Source organism: Sceloporus occidentalis, unplaced genomic scaffold (assembly GCF_023333645.1).
Source record: "Sceloporus occidentalis isolate IW3139 unplaced genomic scaffold, rSceOcc1.0.p SCAF_79, whole genome shotgun sequence".
Classification (NCBI taxonomy): domain Eukaryota; kingdom Metazoa; phylum Chordata; class Lepidosauria; order Squamata; family Phrynosomatidae; genus Sceloporus; species Sceloporus occidentalis.
In genome coordinates this window covers 1,534,074-1,556,361 of record NW_028317059.1, presented here as the reverse complement: position 1 = coordinate 1,556,361, position 22,288 = coordinate 1,534,074, and the positions used below count along the sequence as shown (strand labels likewise).

At 40.1% G+C, this 22,288-nt stretch overlaps 1 protein-coding gene across 1 annotated transcript; it reads right to left on the bottom strand.

Moving 5' to 3' along the window:
- Window positions 1–734: 734 nt before the first annotated feature.
- Window positions 735–19,733, bottom strand: LOC149285380 (macrophage-stimulating protein receptor-like). Its single transcript, XM_089495336.1, has 21 exons — window positions 18,889–19,733; window positions 18,125–18,476; window positions 16,952–17,140; window positions 16,073–16,195; window positions 15,796–15,966; window positions 12,478–12,656; window positions 12,049–12,187; window positions 11,290–11,429; window positions 11,024–11,194; window positions 10,387–10,465; window positions 8,024–8,251; window positions 6,756–6,902; window positions 6,089–6,248; window positions 5,798–5,887; window positions 5,263–5,463; window positions 4,654–4,734; window positions 4,325–4,506; window positions 3,629–3,738; window positions 3,151–3,316; window positions 2,815–2,951; window positions 735–975 (listed from the first exon to the last, which is right to left on the bottom strand). The coding sequence occupies exons 1-21, from the start codon at window positions 19,731–19,733 to the stop codon at window positions 735–737; spliced, it is 4,131 nt and encodes a 1,376-aa protein (XP_089351462.1).
- Window positions 19,734–22,288: the final 2,555 nt, after the last annotated feature.

Below are 22,288 nucleotides of genomic sequence, written 5' to 3'. Positions count from 1 at the left end.
TACACTTCAAGTATATCCTCTGCAGGAGAGTGTTTTTACTTCAACCCACATCATTTTCTCCAAAACTCTTAATGCATAAAGGCTTCTTGGCACATTTAAATTATTTTAATGCAATGACGGACTGAAGAATCGGTAACTGGTGGTTAATGATCTTGAGTGATGCTTTGTCTCAACCGGGACTCTACCTTGCTGACAGAGACATGTCTTTCTAACACTCACCTTTCCTAAACTGCTTCTATTGAAAGGTATATAACCTCTTGATACTTACAGCTTAAAAAAACAAACAAACAAACAAACAAAACATTAAAAGGCCAGTTCTGCTGGTAACTGTGATTTCATGTCACCTGATGACAACACATAAGTGTGTTATCTGAAACCACACTGTTTCTTTAAAAAAGTGGGGCTCTCTTCATCATTAGTACCATTATTTTGTTCTTCACGAGAAAGGACTCAGGGTACATCATGGCCCTACACATTTCCGTGAACACACAAGACAGATATGCCAGGGAGTGTTGAGCAACTAAGAGCACAGTTGGGTTGGCACTTGCATTATCTATATCTGGTTCATATGGAACATTTAAAAGACAAGCAGCTCGAGCAACTGCACCCAATGCATCAATGACAACATCTTGGGGATAAACAAACCAATTAATCAATCAGATTTGTCCGAATTGGTTGCAAGATTTCCAATATCTGAGGCCACTCTTCAATCTAGTAATTCTAGGGATTGTTCATCACTTTATCTCCATGTCCTCTTCATCAGTTTCTGTATGCTCATCCTCTAATTCCTCCTCGGGGCAAGGCACTATAGGTGGAAAGAACTGGTCTCGATCCAGATTGATGTATGTTACATTCAGATTTATGTAATGATCCCCCCTGAGTGAATTAGAGATCACCTCAATTTCACTGATGAGTTGAGTAAAGGATGGCCGCTCTCCAGGCTCCGGACTCCAGCACTGCAGCATGAGAGTGTACCTAAAAAAGATAATTATTATTTTCAGTTGCTACCAACCTGGTTAACGTGACTTATATAGTTAATATCTCATATGGTAGAGATACTTTATTGGGAATTATGGCCCCGGTCTGTGGTTTAATTTTTCCATTTTCCAATTATTCTAATACTAAGAGGCCAAATTACCTGTACTGTATTAACCCCTTAAGGACCGGGCTCATTTTTTTCTTTTTGTACCCTGTGGGACCGAGGCTGTTTTAACACTTTTGCGGTGCTTGTGTTCAGCTGTAATTTTCTCCTCACCCATTTAGTGTACCCACACATGTTATATATTGTTTTTTTCAGGGCAGGATGGGCTTTCTTCAGATACCATATGTTTTGATCATATCACCTTATTTACTATAAAAAAATAATAATAAAACATGGTGAAAATTTGAAAAACAAAACCACCTTTTATGACTTTTCTTTGAAAAATCTTTTACTCACCTACAAAAGGAAGTAAAAAAACTAGCTAAATAGATTCTACTATTTGTCCTGAGTTTAGAAATACCCAATGTTTTTATGTTTTTTTGCTGTTTTTTGTAAGTTATTGGGCAATAAGTACAAGTAGCGTTTTAGGATTTCCAAACCTTTTTTTTCCAAATCTGGTAATTCTGCCTCCATCTCCTCTTTGGAACATCTTTGAAGCCGGTTAACTCAATTAATCCCCATCAAACCATATATTTTTGAAAAACAGACACCCCAGGGTATTTCAAATGCTGGTATGTTTGAGCCCGGCCACTCCAATTTACCCCATCAAGCCATTTTTTATTAAATTAGACACCCCTTGGTTATTTGAAGTGCTTTTATTTTAACTCTGTGTATGTTGAGATTTTTTTTAGAATTTTATTTTATTTTTAATTTTTTATTTATTTATTTTTTACACATTTTGCTGGTACTGGATGGTTCCTCTGGTGACATCACTGCATAATTATTTTTAAATGTTAGCGCATTTTTTTTTCCAATTTTTTTTTTTTTTATATTTTACTAATCACATTGTGATTAGAAAGCTGGGCTCCATTGACTTGCATGGTTGAATGCAGTACCTGTATTCAACCTGCAAGTGGAGCCAGAGTTCTCTAGAGGGTCTGGAGACCCTCTAGCGAACTTTTTCAACTTTATTATTTTTTTTACAGGGCGGCCGCCATCTTGCGGATGGTGAAGATCACCGGCAGTGGCGGCTGTGACCGCTCTCCGGAGCAGTTACAGCCCGTCCTGGGGTAAGTGTTTGGTGTCGCTGAATGCCTCCTTATCGAGGCATTCCAGCGACACCATTGAAGTTTAGGAGGTGATTGTTGATCGCCTCCTAAACTCTTTTAAAACTGGCGTCCGCAGCCATACAATGTATGGCGGATGTTGACGCCCCGGGGAGGGGCCAGACATGGCCCCCGATGCCGATCTCGGCGTTACTGAATACCTCGACGTCGAGGCATTACAGCAACGCCGTTTAAGTGAAGAAAGTGATCGTTGATCACTTTCTAAGCTTATTTAATTTTTTGACGGTTCAGGACCGTCAAAGGTCGTTAAGTGACCGTTTTTCCATGACGGTCCTGAACCGGCAAAGGTCGTTAAGGGGTTAGGGTTGGGTCCCTGGTTACCCCTAAAATGGATCATTGTGATTAAAATCACAGCTATTGGTGCCTTTTTTCTATTTGTCTTATTTTATGTTGCCAAAAAGTGCCAGTTATCCATTCTGACAATCTTAGTTCATGTAATGGTGCATACATTCTGCTATATAGGAAATGAACATAGAAACAGATGATCAATACTGTGCAGCAGTACACTTAACATTTTGTAATTTATGTAAATGCCTAAGGACTCACAGTGGATCAGGGCAATATTCAGGCTGTGGAAGGCGTCTTCCCCTGAACAGGTACCGCGTGATATCATACGGATCCACATCAGGATAGGGTGGCGCTCCACGGGTCATCAGTTCCCAGAGTAGTACACCAAATGACCACTATAGGGAGAAAACATACCTTGTTTACCAAACAGTGCATTAATAAGCCAATCGCTTCTCAAACTTATATCCGTCTCTTCCCATGTTCAATTATGATCCTCTCTCCATTCTGCAGTTCTCAGTTTCTCTAAGTGATGTTGTATAACATTTTATCACATAGTAAATCCTTTAGGCGCTAGTTGGAGCATTAGTTCCTCACCACATCACTCTTGGTGGTAAATTTCTGAGTCTGAAGGCTCTCCAGTGCCATCCATTTAACAGGCAGTCTGGCGTTCCTGTGACGCCGGACGCTGTAATACTCTTTATCAAAAACATCCCGTGCCAGGCCAAAATCTGCCACCTTCACATGAAAAGTTTCGTCGAGCCTGGAAGAATCAAAATAAAAAGTAGTTGTGCATCACAGCAGCGATACCTGAAACACCATGAGAAGGCCTGCAAAACTTTGTCCACAGCCCCATTAGCATTAAGGATGACCCTGCATGCTTCACATTGTTTTAATGGTTCAATCAGTAGTTGTGTGTTCTGGTGAATCACGTGGTATCAAAATGTTCTTCTTTAAAATGCTTATACCATTCACTTTCCCCTCCTCTCCCTCTCCCCTCCTCAGGCCAATGCACCGTAGCTTCCCTTGGCCAAAGCAGAATTTCAATATTTGTGTTCCCATGTGTTTTACTTACATGCAGTTACGAGCTGCTAGATCTCTGTGCACAAATTTCTTATTTGCCAAGTATTCCATGCCCCGGGAAACCTGCAGCCCAAACCCAACAAGGTCCTTCACTGTGGGATTCTGGTGGAACACACACAAGGGAGTTAGACTAGGTGCAGCAATAGATGGGTGAAAAAACATGTTGATTTTTGGGTGACCAAGCCTTAAAACAATGAGCACTTGAAATATCTTTTGAACGTTTATATTACGGTTATCACAGATGACGTTTCTGTCAGCTGCCTCAGTCCTTAAGATGGTTAGATGAGATGGCAATGGATCTATAATGTACCTATTAAAATAACACCTGAGGTTACAGCTTATAGCTCAACCCTGATCAGGGGAGAGGATTTATCAGTAGCTGGAAGTTATAAAGTTCAGTTACAAACATTAGCTATGAAAAAAAGGATATTAGACAGAAATGCCACCAAAAGGAAATCATATATGACTGTAATGTTACTTTAACATTGCAGAAAATATAAACATGAGAAGTCTTACAAGTATACAGCTATTCTTTGAAGTTGCTAAAATTAGCGTTTTTTTATCAGCATAGCAGTGGATATTATTGACTTAAGAGGTAGCTTAGTGGATTAGTTCTCCTCTCAAGGGGCATTTTGCTTGAAGGCCATATTTAATTTTAGGTTCAAATGTCTAGTTTTTTAACACTCACCCTCTCTTCACTACGGATGAAGTGTCTCAGGTCCCCGTGTGTCATATATGGAAGGACCACCAAGGGAAGACCCTCTCGTGGCAGGAAGATTCCAATAAGGGATAGTACGTATGGGTGGTGAAAGCTCTTCATGATAATTCCTTCCCGCAGGAACTCCTCCACCTCTTCTACATCAGTGATCCCTAAAAAAGAGAATGAGCGCATAGTAAGCTAAATCCAAATGTAACCTATCCTGCCATACCAACCCTAAAGGCAATAGTCATTTTTTACACGATGCACTAAAAAAATTTCTCTAACACACTAGCGGAATATGTCCCAGTAATGCTCACTGTTGAGGGATTTGACAGCGCAGTGAACCTCTCGTTGTTCATCGTCCCGGTAGGTTCCATGGTAAACGCTCCCAAAATGACCTACAAAGGAAGTGGACATGAGTCAGAAACGCCTCATGGTTCACAAAATTAGCATTGCACATTGAGTGGTCACGTTTAGCTAGGACTGTGTTTTGTTTTTTTTTATCTACCACTGGTGGCTGTTTGACCTGGCTTTTAATCCCTTGTTGTATTTTTCCACCATTACATGGAAGGTATTTTTATACATCACATAACACCTGGTGTTATGGTGTAAGTACCATGTATACCCCAGCTGTCACCCCTCTTGGCTACCACATCTTGCTTAGCATTTGTCCCATTTGGATATGTTTGTGGACTTCTTATTGCCCTGGACTGTCGTTGCCATGCAGAATCTTGTTATTTTACACTATTTAGTGCAAAGGAATTTACCATTGCTGTATAAAAAAAAAAAGTATAGTTCCCATCTGTACCCAATGATGATTTATGTGGTCCAGAGTAGATTGGTATTTTGTTGCGTATGACAATAGTAAATACGTTTTTAGCATGTGGTATATAGCTTAAAGCTGTTAGTTTATGTCTAATTATAACCTTTTCCAATTATACGATCACGATGCGTGGTCAAATTGGCCTCTGGAATCAAGACATCCTTCACTTCATCCAGGAGCTCTGGCCTTAAATTGTCAAAAAAGTTGGTAAGGAGAAGAGGCATGGAGCCGGCCCCAAGGCTTCCTCCGGAATAACCCCCTCCGTGGTGCATCATACCTCCAGAGCTGCTGCTGCTGGGAATATCTGTGAAGGAGTTAGATAATGTCAGATAGTACAAAGGAGGTAACACTAGTGGGGGGAAAAACAATAACAAAACAGAGGGAAAAAAAAAAAAACAGCTAAGGGAGTAAGAAGTAAGAAGACAAAGGTTGTATTTGAAGCATGGAAATAACTGGAGTAGTAAGGGGGTAAAAGGAGAATGTGGAGATGTGTTGAAGTGAACAAATGTAGAGGATGACTGGTAAAAAAACATACATGTAGGATTGAAAACAAAGTATGAGAGACACTTATCAGATGTTAAACAAGGTCACATTTTTTATAGTTTTATTTTGTGTTTAAAAATAAACTATTATCTTACAGGACTGCCGATAATCTCCATGGGTATTGCCGATAGGTGAAATCATAGTGATTCTGTTATTGTTGGCTAACAACTCCAAATTTTCAACAGCTGAAAGAAAAAAAAACCCAAAGAGAATAACTCTTGAAGCTCCGGCTTACTGTAATGAAGCTGGCACCATGCTGGTTAAATGAGGCCACACACAATCTTGGATTTTTCTTTATTACGCACTTAACTTAACATTGTTTGGCTAACCTAGGATTCCGAATACGTGCGGCCCTCCATAGTTGGACAACACTTCAAGCTCCTTACCAGTTTTTTTCTTCTTTTTCTGCTGTTTCAGGACCAGAAACACGAGAGCTGCCCCAATCAGCATCGCAGCAGCACTGCCCAGAACAATGCCCAGCACTGGATCCAGATAACTGACTATTATCACGTTTCCCAGGTTTGAGCAAACGCCATCTACACAGACCTGGGGAAAAACACAGCACAGCCCACAGGGCTTAGCATGGTAGCTTCACAAGGCTGTATCAGTACATGAGATCATTTCATTAGTAAGCCATTAAAGCTTTGGTGCTAGCATAAACTGAGTGGGAAGAAGAAACTATACCAAGTGTGCTGCATGCCCGGCTTTAAGCATAGCCAACTAAAAAATGGAAAAGTAACTCACAAAAGGCCTATATTGTGTTTACAAGTAAAATAAATAAGCAAACAGCTTACTAATGTGAATGCAGAGCTCAGACAGTCGGAAAACAATGTATTACATTACATTTTATAGTGCTTTTACAATAGGGAGAGAAATTTAACAATAACGTTACAGTTGACAATATATATACTGCCAACATTAACATACTCTTTCAACGTTACAATACTATCAAAACACTATGTCCCCACCACCTCCTCCTGCAATAGACTTCCCAGCCAAAGCTACTTGCCCCGCATTAAACCAACCACAGGAGAGACATTAAATGCTCTATACCTGCACTACGGCACCCTCAGAAGGGATAACCATATCCTTGGGAATCCGACAGGTGACTTCATTCTTCAGCACTTTCGGATAACACTCTCTGCCCCCAATGGTCATGGAAACATCATGACAGGCACCAAGCAGATCAAGATATTGGTGCTAAGATTTAAAAAGCAGAGTGAATAGAACAGTCATACGCAACATAAAGAACAGACATGAGTCTTACCACACATCCAATAATCTCCTTATCTCCTATATCTGCCCTCTTACTGCCCCCGTCTACTTTAACACTATTTGGCACTCTCTATTACAGCCCTCAAAGCCTGCAATACACTCCTCCATCTTCCCCACAACAACTGAATTTTTGCCCGCCCTCCCTGCCCCTCTCCCACCCGCCCCAGTGTTGTCCTAATATATAGACAGGTAATTACCAGATCTATTTAAACATGCCAGTAGAGGGCACCAACTCTTTGGATTCCTTTAGTACCCACTTCTCCCCATTAAACCATACCAAATACCATCCCTCTCCATCTCTCTGCCATGACAGCTATCCCAGTACCTCTACACTAATCTTTATATCTGAAACCTGCCTGTGTTTGCTCTGCTACTTCTGTCCCCCACATATTCCTCCCTATTCCTATCACTCGCAACCACCAAACTTAACCAACATGGTCACCCAATTTTATTCCTATCATCTCCAACCATAAACTCCCTCCAGTCCTTAACTGTTTCCTAACAAAGGCTCTCCTCCTCACTTATCACCTCTTCCTTTTCCCATCTACAAGATTTCACTCAAGCTGCCCCATATCTCTGGAATCTACTTCTACTGAACTTTCAGCTTTCACTCTCCCTCCCAACAGTCAACAAAAATCCCAAAACCCACTTCTTCAGAAAAGCATTCCACCTTAGCTGCTAGAACTTCCTTGTCATTGAGACAACCACCACACTACCTCTCACCCTTTCTCTGTGCCTTATACCCCCCACACTACATCTCACCCGTCACTGATACCCCCCGCACTACCTCTCACCCTTTCTCTGTGCCTTATGTTTGTCACCCCATTCCCTCAAGATTGTAAGCTTGCGAGCAGGGCTCTCTCCACCTAATGTATCGGTTTGTCTTAGTCTGTCAATTCTCGTCTTGTCATACCCCTTGAATTTATGTATTGTATTAAGCGCTGCGTAAATTGTTGGCGCTATATAAATAAAAGATAATAATAATAATAACATAACCATAAAGTCTTGGTTTTTTGTGTATTGTCTTTATTACTCTATGATCTTACATGGGCCTCTATTTCATCTTCCCCTTTCTTCAGCCTGTAGGTTACACCTTCCTGCTCAAATGCGTAAACGGTGTAGTCCCGCAGGTATCTGAAAAGGTGAGGGGATGTGTATGTAATGCCGTCCAGGGCCAGACTCAGGTTCCCACGGATTACTGGCGCGCTCCCTGAAAGCTTGAAAGCAGGGGCTCGACAAACCGCAATCCCCGAAGTGAAGATCCCCTCACAGTCCTGCAGGAGAAAGAAGTATAAATGGCACACATGTATAGGTAAAATAATCCAAGTGCAACTATGGGAACATAAACTCCTGTGATGGGTAAGGAGCAGCAAAGTCAATATAAACATATTAGCCCAAGAGAAAATGGAGCCTTTTGTTGTCGTTTATTTTGGTTGTTTGGGGACAATGTGAAAAAGGATTTAATGTTAAACACAGCTTTCAGGATTTCTTAAGCTAAAGACTCCTTTTTTCCCCAAAAGTCCGTAATCATCCCAATATAGAAATACGTAGCGATGTGATAATGTGCTTTGGGAGGAGGGGAACAATTACTATCATATTAGGTTTCCAAATTCCCCAAAGGTTTCATTCATTTCCTATCCACTTCAGGGGATATCATTATGAGTTTACACATCATATGTTTTTTGGGGTATATAAAGGGTCTGCTTGCAGACTACACACTAGCAATTTTAGGTGCTTGTTTGTGTTAGATCAATAGGATAACAAAATGTAGAAACAATTTTAAATGAGTCTTGCAGATTATGGGAAATCAGAACACCAAAGATCCTGCGGGAAATATAAAGAAAATAACACCTATTGTAGTTGGCCCATAATGGAAAATATATTGCTTTTATTGTTGTGTTCCTCAGCAAGGATATATATAATATGTATTATATATATATAACATATAGGCACAGATTACACTCAATGTCTCACAAAACACACACATTTCCAAACAACAATACTGGGAGAAACTGTTACGTGAAGAGTAATCACCACGGAAACCAGCGGAATGTTCCTGTTCTTTGCTCCACAGGTTTCACAAGGATTGCAAAGTGTAAATACCATCCGAGACAGATTTGTCCCAAATGTCTCTTCACGTTACAAATGCTTAATACTGACAGACCACCTAAGCCCTGTTTTCACGTTAAATGCATACTGGAGTGCATTTTGCATGAACTTATTACGGAATGCACATACATTCTCTACCAGGGTTAATAATTTAACGTCTCCTTAGGCTGTTTCTACTGAAATCAGACTCTTCCTCCACAGCTCAGCAGCACTCATTGTGATCAATGGGAGCCGAATATCCATGAAATCTAACGGGAATAACTGCTGAAAATGTACGCTAGCTGATCATCGTTTGAACCAGTATGTGCGATTGGCTGCCATTATTCCTATTCATTTTGCATATGCAGTGCACCATCTTTTGAGGGCCACATCCCATGACCCTCATCATCCTGGCTGAAGGTCATTGGTCCTGTAGTCCACAGAATCTTTTTTGCCTTTCTAGTTCATGTAAAAAATGCATTTATATTAATTTCTGTTTTGCTTTTCATGTTTATGGAGAGAGGTATTTCAGGGTTAACAGTGATCACTTATTCCCCAACATTTCACCTTTATTTGTGGCTGTAGGTGTGAAGGGGCTGTAGGGAGGAGGGTTAGGGGGCCACATAAGAGCTGTGATGGAAGTCTGTGCTGTAACAGCACCAGCTATCCATTTTAGGCTTCTTTCTATATAGGAAAGCCTTAGCTGCAGACCTTCCATGCTGTTAGCTTTTGGTGCCCAAGCAATGGAGGTCCAAAGAGACTCCTGAAAAACCTGTATTCCTTAATATATAATGCTAAAGCTTTCTGTTGTTCTTTCAAAAAAGGTTCACTTTACTGCACAATTGACAATGTCATGTCTATGTCTATGTTTTGATCTGTATTTTTCTACATCGCCCTTGCAATGAGACACAAATTGTTGGCCTTCCCTAGATTCCCTCCAGCACTGTGTAAAAGCTCATATTTCTGATTATGGTAATTGATGGAAAGAGAAAGTATCCTCCATAAATAAGAAAAATCTGAACCTGACATTCAGGTTGCACCTTCTACACACCCATCAGTTGAACTATCATGATGAATAAGGAAACACCCTTGAATTCCATATGACTGCATCTGCTTATTTGGTTCTAATAACAAGTGGAACAAGCAGAAAATTTCAGTTCAGGCTGTGAGATATGTTAAGGGTGACTTCATTACGAGCTCTCCCAGAACTAAAAAGACCATACAGACTACTCTCTCACTCAATCACAGTTTAAAGTGTAATGGAACAAATCCAAGGTGCCCAGAAGAGTTATTTCAGGAAAACAAGGGACTCGGCACTGACCTGTCTGACATCTTGGAACCAGATCGTAATGGTGGAGACAGAGTCCAGGTTATTTCCTTGGATAGTGAGGGAGCTACCACTGCAATGGAGAAGGTGTAGTGTCAACATACACTTGCTTAAATACAGACTTGTTTATGTTATGGAACCTTGTGGATCAATAAACCAAGTTATTAGTGTTTTATATAGCACCATCATATTCCGTAGTGCTGTACATTGGGTAGACAGGACATAACAAGTAGTATATAACATAACACTATGGAGGTACTCTGTACTAGTAAAGGCACTGACAAATGTTTTCACAGTTCTTTTTCAGGTTTTATTTTACCTGGAGAAGGTGTAAAGTGTCATTCACTGGTACATTTTAGACTAGCATGTTAAATCAACGTTAAAACACTTGACTAAGCCTTTCATAAACCAGAGTTAAATCTCTTTACTCCTCAGTTTTTAAAGTATGGGTTAGACAGGCTCATTGATAATCCCGCTGTTTATAGAATAGCTTTATGTGAAAAAAATTAATCACAGAATGACTAAAATGGGACCCCTCCAATCCAGTCAATTCACATTTCATATAATACAGAGGCTGTGTTCACCGATATCACCTAACGTTCGCAATTAGGTCTATAAAATGTTGGTTTACCGAGCCAAGCTGCAGTTGGGGGTAATGCGTTCCACTGATGGGTTGGGTTTGTAAAGGAATGGTTTAGAGAATGAAACCATATCACCGTCCATCCAGAGAGTGATATCCGCAGGTCCAAGAGTACTGGTTTCAGGAGACACACAGCACAGAGCATCTGATGGGCACGAGGGTCTGCAAGAGGACAGATTGGCAGGTTTATAATCCATTTGTCTATGATTGCTCAGACATACTAGATTAATAATCTTTGTATCAATAAGCCTTCTCACTCGCTATATAAGGAGCACTCAGATTCGCTGATTAACACTCTCTGGGTCCCCCCAGCCGTCAAGTTCTGTCCCTTCAGTGTTACTCTGGAACCACCAGCCAGAGGCCCAAAGGATGGAGACACAGATGTTACCACTGGATCCTGAGGAGAAACATATATGTAATAATAGATATGTGTGCTTGTATCTGGTGTGGATGCATTCATTTGTACATTAATTTCCTGCTGAGACCTGTAAATGCAGCCGGCTGATGAATATATGTGGCCTCACGCTACATTCTGCCACTGCATGTATGTAGAAGGCCGTGCATGCTAAAGCATTGGATCTGCCACACGAGAGGCATTAAACATATGTGAAATCACTAGCCCGCTGCCTCAGCCCAATGTACCGTAATTCATACTTTTCTCTGGTCATTGCTTTGTGTATTTCTGGCTAACACTGGTCCACAGGGCCCCAGCATGTATGTTCCTTCCACTCTGACCCAACTTTGCAAAAAAATATATATATATATTGTTTTGTCAGCCTACTCTCTGGGCCACACCAGTCTCTGTGACCATATCTTCCCTGTGTTTTTTTGTTTTGTTTTACACCAAATACTGGCTTGTGACACTGACATTCTTACATTCATTGTGTGGGTTATGCATGTGCTTATCCTTATATGACCCATTTTTCAATTTGTATGTGGCTATACTCATTCTACTCGCTCCATAACTTTTTGCATTCTGACCCACAATTACTTGCGTTTGCATTGTGACTCCTTACCACAAAGGTAAAGCCACTTGCCGATGTACTACCCAAGATGTAGTATGACTTTCCAGATAAGCGTTCATTAATCGTTATCGTGATGTTTGCAGAAGACGCAGTATCCGGAGGCCCCTCGATCTGTAATGTACAAATCAAACTGTGGGAAGAGAAGAGCACACGTTTTACTTATCAACTATACATTATCATTCTGTGCACCTCTGGCTTCTATTGCTCCTCCATCTCCTCAGCAAGGATTTCTGCTATTCCCATTCTAACACACACACAGTTTCTGCACCAATTATTCAAGATGTGTCTGCAAAATACACCTCCCGTTGGTATAACTATTCAAAAGCCATTCTCTAGTACTCTGCTAGACTATGCCCATACTGTACCAACATGAAAAGCTCTGGCACGATTCTTGTGCCGATACTATATACCCATTTTTACCTTTTGCTACTGCTCATTCCAGGATCCACAACACATCTTCGAGGTCCAACAGTCACACTGTGTGTCTCTTTGGTAATTTTGCTGTTGGCTGGGCCATTGTACACACTGTGGGATTGGAAATCTCTTCCGCATAGGGTGATACTGGTTTTGCCTCTTAATGGTGCGGTTTTAGGGAAAAACTAGACAAAGAAGAAAATTAAAAATATAAAGATAGAGAACTGTTAACCAATGTCAAGACAATGTGACACAACACACCCAGAGAGGCCAGACCCGGACAGGAAAAATCTTACAGCAAGTTCATATATTTGCCTGATGTGTGCTGAGTGTACATATTTTACCTCACACTCGGTGACCGGACATAACCCAACGCAAAGGAGGAAAAGGAAGAAAGAAACGGAAACAAAATCCTGACAATAAATCTTATATCAGGAAAGGTCCATCGCACTTAAATGATGTTTAATGTATGCGTGGTTCACGTTAACTGCACCTAGCTAAACAAACTAAATCAAAGTACACTAAAAGCAGCATTAAATTGCTCCCTCTTGGGCAACCTGAAAATCCAAAGCAAGGATTATGTTGTCTAAAAATATTATTGATGGTTCAGTTTATAAAAGTCCTCAGACCGCATATACTGACCAGCACTTCTTTGATATAGGTCCTATTTTACAAGGTTTAAATATCCCTTTAAACTTGTTGTGTTAGTTAAGCAGATGTTGTTTATTATAACAACTAGACTAAACCTGGCATCAACTCCTTCTGTCCTAACCAATGATAATTCCAAAGAGTTAATGTCTGTATAATTACTGTTCTGCCTACCTGAGGTCTGATTTATTGTTTAATAGTGTATTTAGGATTATGGAAGGAAAGCCATATTTTAAAAGGTGCTGTTCCACCTAGACTAAACATTAAATAAACCTTAGCAGATCTGTATCAATGCCTCTATTTGTGTTACATAACAAGTCTTTCCAGCTGTAAAAATAAAAAAAAAGTTTTACTTGAGAATGATATCTCTAAAGTTGCATTTCATTAACCCCTTCGTGACAAAGGCTGATTTTACTTTTTGTACCCTTCCTGACAATGGTCGTTTTAACATTTCTGCGCTGCTCGTGTTTAGTTGTAATTTTCTTCTTTCCCGTTTACTGAACCCACACACATTAGATATTGTTTTTTTCAGGACAAGAAGGGCTTTCTTTAGATGACATTGTTTTGATTGTATCATATTATTTACTATTAAAAAAAGTATAAAATATGGTAAAAAATTTAGAAAAAAAATGACTGTTTCTAACTTTTAGTTGAAAAATCTTTTACTCATCTATAAAAGGTAATGAAAAAACCTGCTAAATAGATTCTACTATTTGTCCTGAGTTTAGAAATACCCAATGTTTTTATGTTTTTTTGCTTTTTTCTACACATTATGGGGCAAAAAGTACAGGTAGCGTTTTGCTATTTCAAAGCCATTTTTTCCAAATCTGGTAATTCTTCCCCCCATGTGCCATTTCGGGTATCTTTGAAGCCGGCCAATGCAATTTACCCCATCAAGTCATATATTTTTGAAAACTAGACAGCCCAGGGTATTCCAAATGCTAGTATTTTAACCCTTTCCAAGCACTAATTCTACCATCAGCCTTTGTCAAACTTTATGGTAGTCATTTTTTTTGCATTTGTTTTTTCACACACATTTTACTTTAGGTATGAATAAACAGGTTCTCGTATATGTCACTATCACAAAACACCCCAATATGTGTTCAGCAACATCTCATGAGCGCAGTGATACCCCACATGAATGATTTTGCCTGGCTGTTTGGGGGCAAAAGGGCCACATTTGGGGCATGCACATTTTTCAATGTTGAACTTTGGCATTTGGGGATCCACTGCCCATGCCCTATTTGGTACATCTTTGAGCCGGGCCATTTCAGTGTGCCCAACAAAACCATATATTTTTGAAAACTAGACACCCCAGGGTATTTTAAATGCTGGTATTTTAACTCTTTGCATGCACACATTTTACCACCAGCATTTTTTCAAAGTTTGCAGTAGTATTTTTGCGTGTGTATTTTTCCCACACACACCTACTTTATGTATGAATTTACAGCTCCTGGTATATGCCGCTGTCACACGACACCCCAATATGTGTTCAGCAACATCTTCTGAGTACAGTGATACCCCACATGCATGGGTTTGTCATTTTTGGGGGGAACTAAAAGGCCACATTTGGTACGTGTGCATTTTTGTAATTGGAAATTAGATGTGTGGCCATCCTTCCCCCCCGTGTTAATTGGGACATTGTTGAATCGGCCAATTCAATTTACCCCATCAAATCATACATTTTTTTAAAGTAGACACCCCATGGGCATTTAATATGCCAGTATTTTAACTCTTTCCATGCGAGAATTGTTTTAAGCTAATGTGCTAATTTTAGGACTTGCTCACAAAAATATATTTTTTATATATATATTTTAATTTTTTTTTGCCTTTTTTAAAACATTTTTAACATTTTTTTTCAACTTGAAGGTTCCCCTGATAGTGACATCAGAGGGAAATTATTTTAACATTTTACTGGTTTTTTACTATTTTTTTTCTAATTATTATTAATTTTATTTTATTTTTAATTTATTTTTTCTAATCACACTGTGATTAGAAAGCTGCGCTCCATTGACTTGCATGGTTGAATGCAGTACCTGTAATCAACCTGCAAGTGGAGCCAGAGTTCTCTAGAGGGTCAGGAGACCGTCTAGCGAACCTTTTCATATTTATTTATTTTTTTCCCGGGCCGCCGCCATCTTGCTGATGGCGAAGATCACCGGCAGCTGCGGCTGTGACCGCTCTCCGGAGCGGTCACAGTCCATCAAGAGGTAAGTGTTTGGTGTCGCTGGATGCCTCCTGATCGAGGCATTCCAGCGACACCATTTAAGTTTAGGAGGTGATCGTTGATCGCCTCCTAAACTCTTTTAAAACGGGCGTCCGCCGCCATACATTGTATGGCGGATGTTGACGCCCCGGGGAGGGGCCAGACATGGCCCCTGATTCCGATCATGGCGTTGCTGAATGCCTCGAGGTCGAGGCATTACAGCAACGCCGTTTGGGTAAAAAAAAATAAAAAAAAATGACACATCATTTGTCGTTAACGACATGTTTTTCCGTGACGTGCCCGGACCGGCAATTGTCATCAAGGGGTTAAAGCAGTGTATGAAAACGGTGGTGAATAACATCATAACCTCATAATATAAAGTTTGACATTCATATCTTGAAGTTCATGGTTAGTAATTATTGAAGATTGTCAACTATTAATAGAAGAAGAAACACAAAAAATACAGTTACCTCTGTGATGGAGGGGGTGCAGGTCTGTTGATTCCACTCCCCCTGACATTCAGACCGCTGAGAGCAGCCGTTTTGACACCAGCCACAGCCCATGTAATGCGAAGCACGCAGACATCTACTACAGCTCAGAAGATGACGGCAGCCAGGACCTGTGACTTTAACCTGTGTCACCTACAGGAGATGGACAAATAAATGCGTTTTTAAGACCGTTCCATCCTTTTTTTTCGCCCTGCATTGTGTCTCCTGCTGGGTTTTTATCTGTCCCAGTCCCATTTACCTCATTTCCAGTGACAAAAAGCAAGTTGTCTCCAATGCGAGCGACCTCTTGTGAAACCGGGTAACTGTCACTCAGAGAAAAATTTGATAGGGTGATAGGATTATTGCTACGCAGTAGGATTACCTACAAGAAAAAACATGCCAGTATAAAGTAATTATATAACAAAGGTATGTTCATGGATTTTATCTGCTTGACAAAAAACAAAATCTTGGCATTCTGACCACAGCCTCTGCCTATAAGCCTGGAATCCTTTCTGACTGGCCTATGGGCCGATAATTGAAATTAAATGTTAGAAAAAAACATTTTAGCTTATTTGTGAGGGTGTATATACATATGTAGTCTTTTTCTCTCATCCCACCCTTCTCCTACATAGCACACAATACAACTCTTATCATCTCTCCACACCCTTACATACCCTCACCCATACCTCCACTTATTGAGCCCACTTTATATAACAATCCCATAAATAATAACTGGCCCGGCAGCCTGTGCTGCTGAATACATGATCATCCACATAAAAGTCTCACAAACTGATTTAAAAGGAAAATAAAATAATGATAAATGAGGTACGTAAAAGGTACGGTCAGTCCAGGTGAGTTGCAAATATGTATCTATATTTCTCTGTTTACATTGATGATCACTGCATTTACCAATCATAAAAGCCATTTCACATAGGATTACTGTTGATGTTTTTTTGATGATGCATGACAGCCCCCCCCCCACAACTTTTTGGGAGCTGCTTGTATTGATAATCACACAGTTTACAAATGAATAAAGAAACCTGTAACAGTTTCAGCAAATAAACTCTACAAGTATTTCTAAGTGTATATGTCTTGAATGTACAATGATGCTGCCCAGTCGGACGGTTGTACCCCTCACCTGCATCACTCTGCCATCAGATGTGCCAAGGTGCCCAATGGTAAGATCTTGCTGAGTGGTCACATACACCGATGTCAGAAGGGTCCCATCCAGTCGCCCATGAAACAAATCTAAACGGACCAAGGGTGGTATCACTAATGTGGGGACATTCCAACAACTTAGGTCTGGAACAGGAGCTGACATGTCCACCTAGGTGAAGAGTCAGGTCATTATTTCACGGCCACAACAAAAACAACAATCGTACAATTGTGCCGCCTAATCTTTCTCACGTATGTCTGTATGTTAACTAAAACAATCCCAGACTTAGTAGTAGACCGTTGTAGAACCAATGCGGACAGTCCTGCAGGAAGTCAGATCTGGGCTCTCTGTTCTAGCACACATTATTTCTGTCTGATCCCATCAATTTTTTTAATACTTCAGCCACGCTATGCGACTTCTTTTTTGATAACAGGTTAATGTTTTAATGTACTCTTGGTTGTTAGTTTCCCTTATCTTCCTATACATACTGTGACATACTGTGACAGTGTAAACCCCAGGGAGATGCTTAGTGTGGCATTTTGATACAGGTACTATCCAGAATGTAAATATGGGTCCCTGGGGTGGAGCAATTGGAGAGTAGGGTGGGCCAATGCTCCATTCCCCCATTCTGTAGAAATTCCATGCTGGCTTTTCCAGGAGGGTAGAAGTCTGCAGGATCCAGTGCTGGGCATTAAAAACCCCTGGAGCCTGATACTCAGAGAGACTGTTGGGGGAAGAGGAGGTTCCCTGCGCTCCCAGGGCAAGGAGAGGCTCTGAAGAAGACCATCCCTGAGCCAAGTGAGGCAATACCTGCCTGGACCTTTTCTGTGCTGTCTGGGGGAGGTTTTCCAGAGCGTGGCTTAGCTGGGTCTGGCTGGGAGGTTGAGGTAGTGGGTGATTAGGCTGGTCAGTCTGGACCAGCATAGTTTAGTTAGAGAGGGCTCCAGTTGGGAGCTAGGTTTTCTTTTTATGATTTGATTTTGGGGTTTCAGCGATTAAAAGTAAAGCACTGTTTTGCTACAAACTGGTGTTCCTGACTCTGATTGCCCTATAGGACTGTGCTTAAGACCCCTAACTGACGTTTATGGCCCTCGTGCTACAGGGTTTGTCACATAACATATCCATTCCCATGCACATACATATCGTATTCCTTACATCTTGTGGGCAATACATATCAGACTGGTAAAAGTGAAGATCTCTCCGAAGGCCTTCAGGGTCCTTCTTCAGATGGCAACATTTTTTCATTCCTTCCTCAATAGAAGTGTCAATTAACTGGATAGGAAAGGCGCACAGTCCAGACTTTCTGAGTGGTTTTCTGCTTTGAGGCTCACTCTGCGCAAAGGCAGCAAACAAAACAGGTTCATCAATCTTTACACTCAGTTCTTCAGCTAAAATATCCCCGACACGGACCACATGAGCTGCTGTTACTATATTGAAGATATCAGGTTCCGCACGTTTTCGTCTGCGCTTCAGCTCATGGCGACAATCTAGGACCAGTTCCCGATAACTGTTGGGGGAGGAAGAATTAAAAAAAAAAAACTTAAAGCGGAAAAAAATCTAACAATTAACCTTGAGACTTTACATAGAAAAGAAAAGGGCTAATTCACAAAGCAAAGATATTTTTGATATATATAAATATATCAAAAAAGGAGAAACATTGCAGGATAATAGAGGGAAAGGAAATATAGTAGGAGGGATGACAATAGAAAAAAGGAGAAAATAATCTATGCTACATAAATGAGTTGGTGGAAAGAAGGAAAGGAATGTTTAGCTGGACCAAAAACCTGCCAATCAATCGTTGATCTAAGGACCAATTCCTGACAAGATAGCATCCCACGACCCTCTTTCCATCCAGTTATTTCGTAATATTTGGATAATGGTTTAGTGGTAAAACAACTTAAAACGCTCCTCGTCCTTACCTTCTCATCTCCTCCTCATTTGCACTCAGACGAACTATCCTAGTGTGGTAAACACTGGAGCCAAGAGTTTCAGGCTGTACTGTTAGGAAATATACAAATTTACCACTCTGGAAAGTGTGTATGTAATGGATTGGATAAGGGTTTCTGTACTGGGGCAGCACAGTCAGTGAGTGGAAGTCGCCTGCAAAGCCATCTTCAGAGGAGAGAAGACGTCTTATGGACACTGACGTAGGACTGTAACTCTCTGCGATGCTGGAATTAATAGAGGATGCAAGATAAAAATAAACATCACTTTTCCGTGTCACAACTGTGAGCAATGTCCCCAGGGGGCTGGCAATGCAGTCTCGGCATGAAGATGGAGAGTTGTCTTTTGTCCTGAAGAGACACTCAGATTCCGAGATCTTTGCATCTGTGATCCTATGTAAAAAGCAAGCTCCATGGAGAGAGGTCCCACAGCTATAAAGCAAGTCTACTTGTGGGTCTACCACTAAAATTTTGCTTTCAGTATCCTCAGGCTGATCAGGGAGTGCACTGCCCATCTGGCACTGTGAGCACATGGCACACTGAGAACTATTTGTGGGGCCTGTAACGATGGTCTGTAGAACTTGAAGGTCGGTCCCATTGAGAACATACAGGTGGTTTGTTGTGGTCAGGAAGATCAGTGGTTCCTCATTGTCCTGTGTGGCCAAGTTTTGGATTGTACTGGAAGCAGTGAAACTGGGAAGCAAGTACTGAATATCAGGGTCAAAAGAAGAGCCACGCACAGGCTCAGGGCATATGAATGGAGTTGCCAGACTGCCCGATAAAATGAGGAGAGGCAAAAACACACTTGGGAGGGTAATCATTATTGGTGGAAATCTGGAACACATGTAGATCAGTACTGGACTTCATTTCAGTGACAAGCAGCATGACATGTAAATAATATCCATATCATTCAACCTGGAAGAGAGATACACAGTCACAGGTAGCTCACCATTCAAAATAAGGTTGGGCAGCCTGAGATACCCTAGGGGTCATTTCAGTACATATCTAGTTACCTTTGGAATTAGGCTCTTTAAGGATTATATGAGCTATAATATGAAATGTGAAATGGAGACCTCTAAGGTACAAAGAAACATATTAATGAAAGCAAAGATTTTGACCACAAACATAAACCTGCTCTCCAATGCAGTGATTATTGCATACATCCTTTAATTAACTTCACTAATGTGGATGTTTGCAGGAGACGTAAACATGTTATCTCCCTAATATCGCTATGCATCATCAAGGGCCAGCCTTAGGGAGCTTCTCCTCCAATAAAGTTTGACGTGGTCCAGTATAATGCATTGCTAATTGGGGAGATTTCTTAACTCTCCTCACTGAACTATGCATTATGCAGGGCTTTCTCTGGCCTTCTTGCAGGAAAAGCTCAATGAGGATAGCCCTTGATAATGCATGATCATTTCTGAGAGTTCAAATTTTCAGTTCTCCAGACAATTCTGCTTTCCGTTGGAAGATCTTTGATGAACTCAGCACTATTTAAAGTAAAAATATAATGCTTATTGTTGTCACTATATGACACAACCTATAACCACATAGCATGAACTCTTCATTTTTTTTTTTTATTTAATTGGTTTAATTAATATTCCTTATTAGAGAAAATATGGGAATTTGGGGAGATTACACATGCTGTTAGAAATCAACCTTATTCATTTACATAAACACAACATTTACGGTGAGGTTTAATTTAATTTTGCATTTAAAGAAATGTAAGTAATGGTTTCTTTAATAATAATAATAAATAATAACATGAAACAAAACACACCTCTTCATTATACAATACTGCCTTCATATGACTTTCTCCTTAGGTTGTTGCAAAACATTTACATCATCTTTATCCTACTCAGTAGAAACTGTGTATTTCATGGAAAATGTACGCTTTACATTTTTGAAATTCCTGACCATCCTTCTTGTTTCCTTAAATCATTACTCATCTAACGCCTACAAGAACACCAATACCACTGCAAGACTGAAAGTCAGATTACCTTATAATAAATACATTTTTAAAAATATAATAAATACCAAAACACTGATCATTTGGAAAATTTGGCTAAAAACATCCTTTCCGCTATACCTAATGATGTATAGGCAAAAGTCGGGGCGCATAGATATGTGGGAAAAAATAAAACAAATATAGTGTAATGAGTAAATACGAAAAAAAGTAAAAATAGAGATGTTAGTTGCACTCACAAGTGTATAAGAAATTGAAAGCTCGTCAAAAATCCATACTCTCTTTCGTCTTAGGAGCTTCTGTGTAGAAGATAAGAAACGAAATAGTGCAGTAAAAAAAGATATTGTTTAATGAATATAGATTAAAAACTTACAAACAAGTAGGCATAACAACTGGGTTATGCGTAAGAGCAGTGTCCTTTATAAAGATAAGTGGATGGTCATCAAGTCCATGTAAAGTCCAGGTTTTCAGTAATTGTAAAGTTTTCCAAAATATCTCAAAGATATTTTGGAAAACTTTACAATTACTGAAAACCTTGCCTATACATCATTTGTTATAACACTTATGAGGAGTGTTGATCTGCGGGAGCAGCAAGAGTTGTAGGGTACTGTAATTTATTTTATATTCATTTTTCAAGACCTACCCACTCGTGAAGGTGTTTCTTTTGCGCTATACCTATACAGATTTACAATCTTGTCACCCTACCCTATTCTTCTGTAGAATTGGATTGTCTATAACTCCATAACAGATTGATGCCAATATACACAGAAACAGAAGCGCAAAGTCCATGTCCCTCGACCTTTATTCTACAGTGTAGGAAGCAAACACGTGATTTTGAAGTCACTCGACTCTGCTCTGTCATTCACAATTCATTGTGTGTTAACAGTAGTGAAAGAGGCTTCATATTTAAAAATTGGGGTACGTAAGCAGCCGTTTACCAAGCCATAAATTGATACATTTTCATTAAATTTTGTCATCATAAAATGTAGACAGATCCAAACTACGTTTACCCAGCACATGGGCAAAGAAAATGTTTCAGCAATGCTGGGGTTTGGTTAAAAAAAAAAAAATTGTAAGTGGAACAACATCTTTAATGCCTGTAAACCTTTTTGGGGGTATCTTTTTATGCATTGTATTTAAATGCACTATACTGGAATATAATCACAAAGTTAACATTCTATTGTTTTGCAGGACTCTCCTTGCTCCTTGTAAACCATCTGCCCCACAAGCCTGTCTGTAAAAATGAATGGCCACGGGCATTTCTGGCTTTATTACCTGCTCCGTACCATAACATGACATTAGAAGAAGTGAGTTTGTTACTTGCCATTCTTTATTCCCACATTGACACATTTAGCTTTTCGTTGCCCTGCCATCCAATTTTCTGTGATATAGGTATTAGGACCCGAAAAA

What these genes read in the sequence shown, in the direction of transcription:
- LOC149285380 (XM_089495336.1), bottom strand. Translation starts at nt 19,733, where the DNA reads ATGATTACCCTCCCAAGTGTGTTTTTGCCTCTCCTCATTTTATCGGGC. An exon ending in GCACCCCCTCCATCACAGAG is followed by an intron (nt 12,657 to 15,795) that starts GTAACTGTATTT and finishes TTCTTTGTCTAG; the next exon opens with TTTTTCCCTAAAACCGCACC. An exon ending in TCATCCGTAGTGAAGAGAGG is followed by an intron (nt 3,739 to 4,324) that starts GTGAGTGTTAAA and finishes GTGTTCCACCAG; the next exon opens with AATCCCACAGTGAAGGACCT.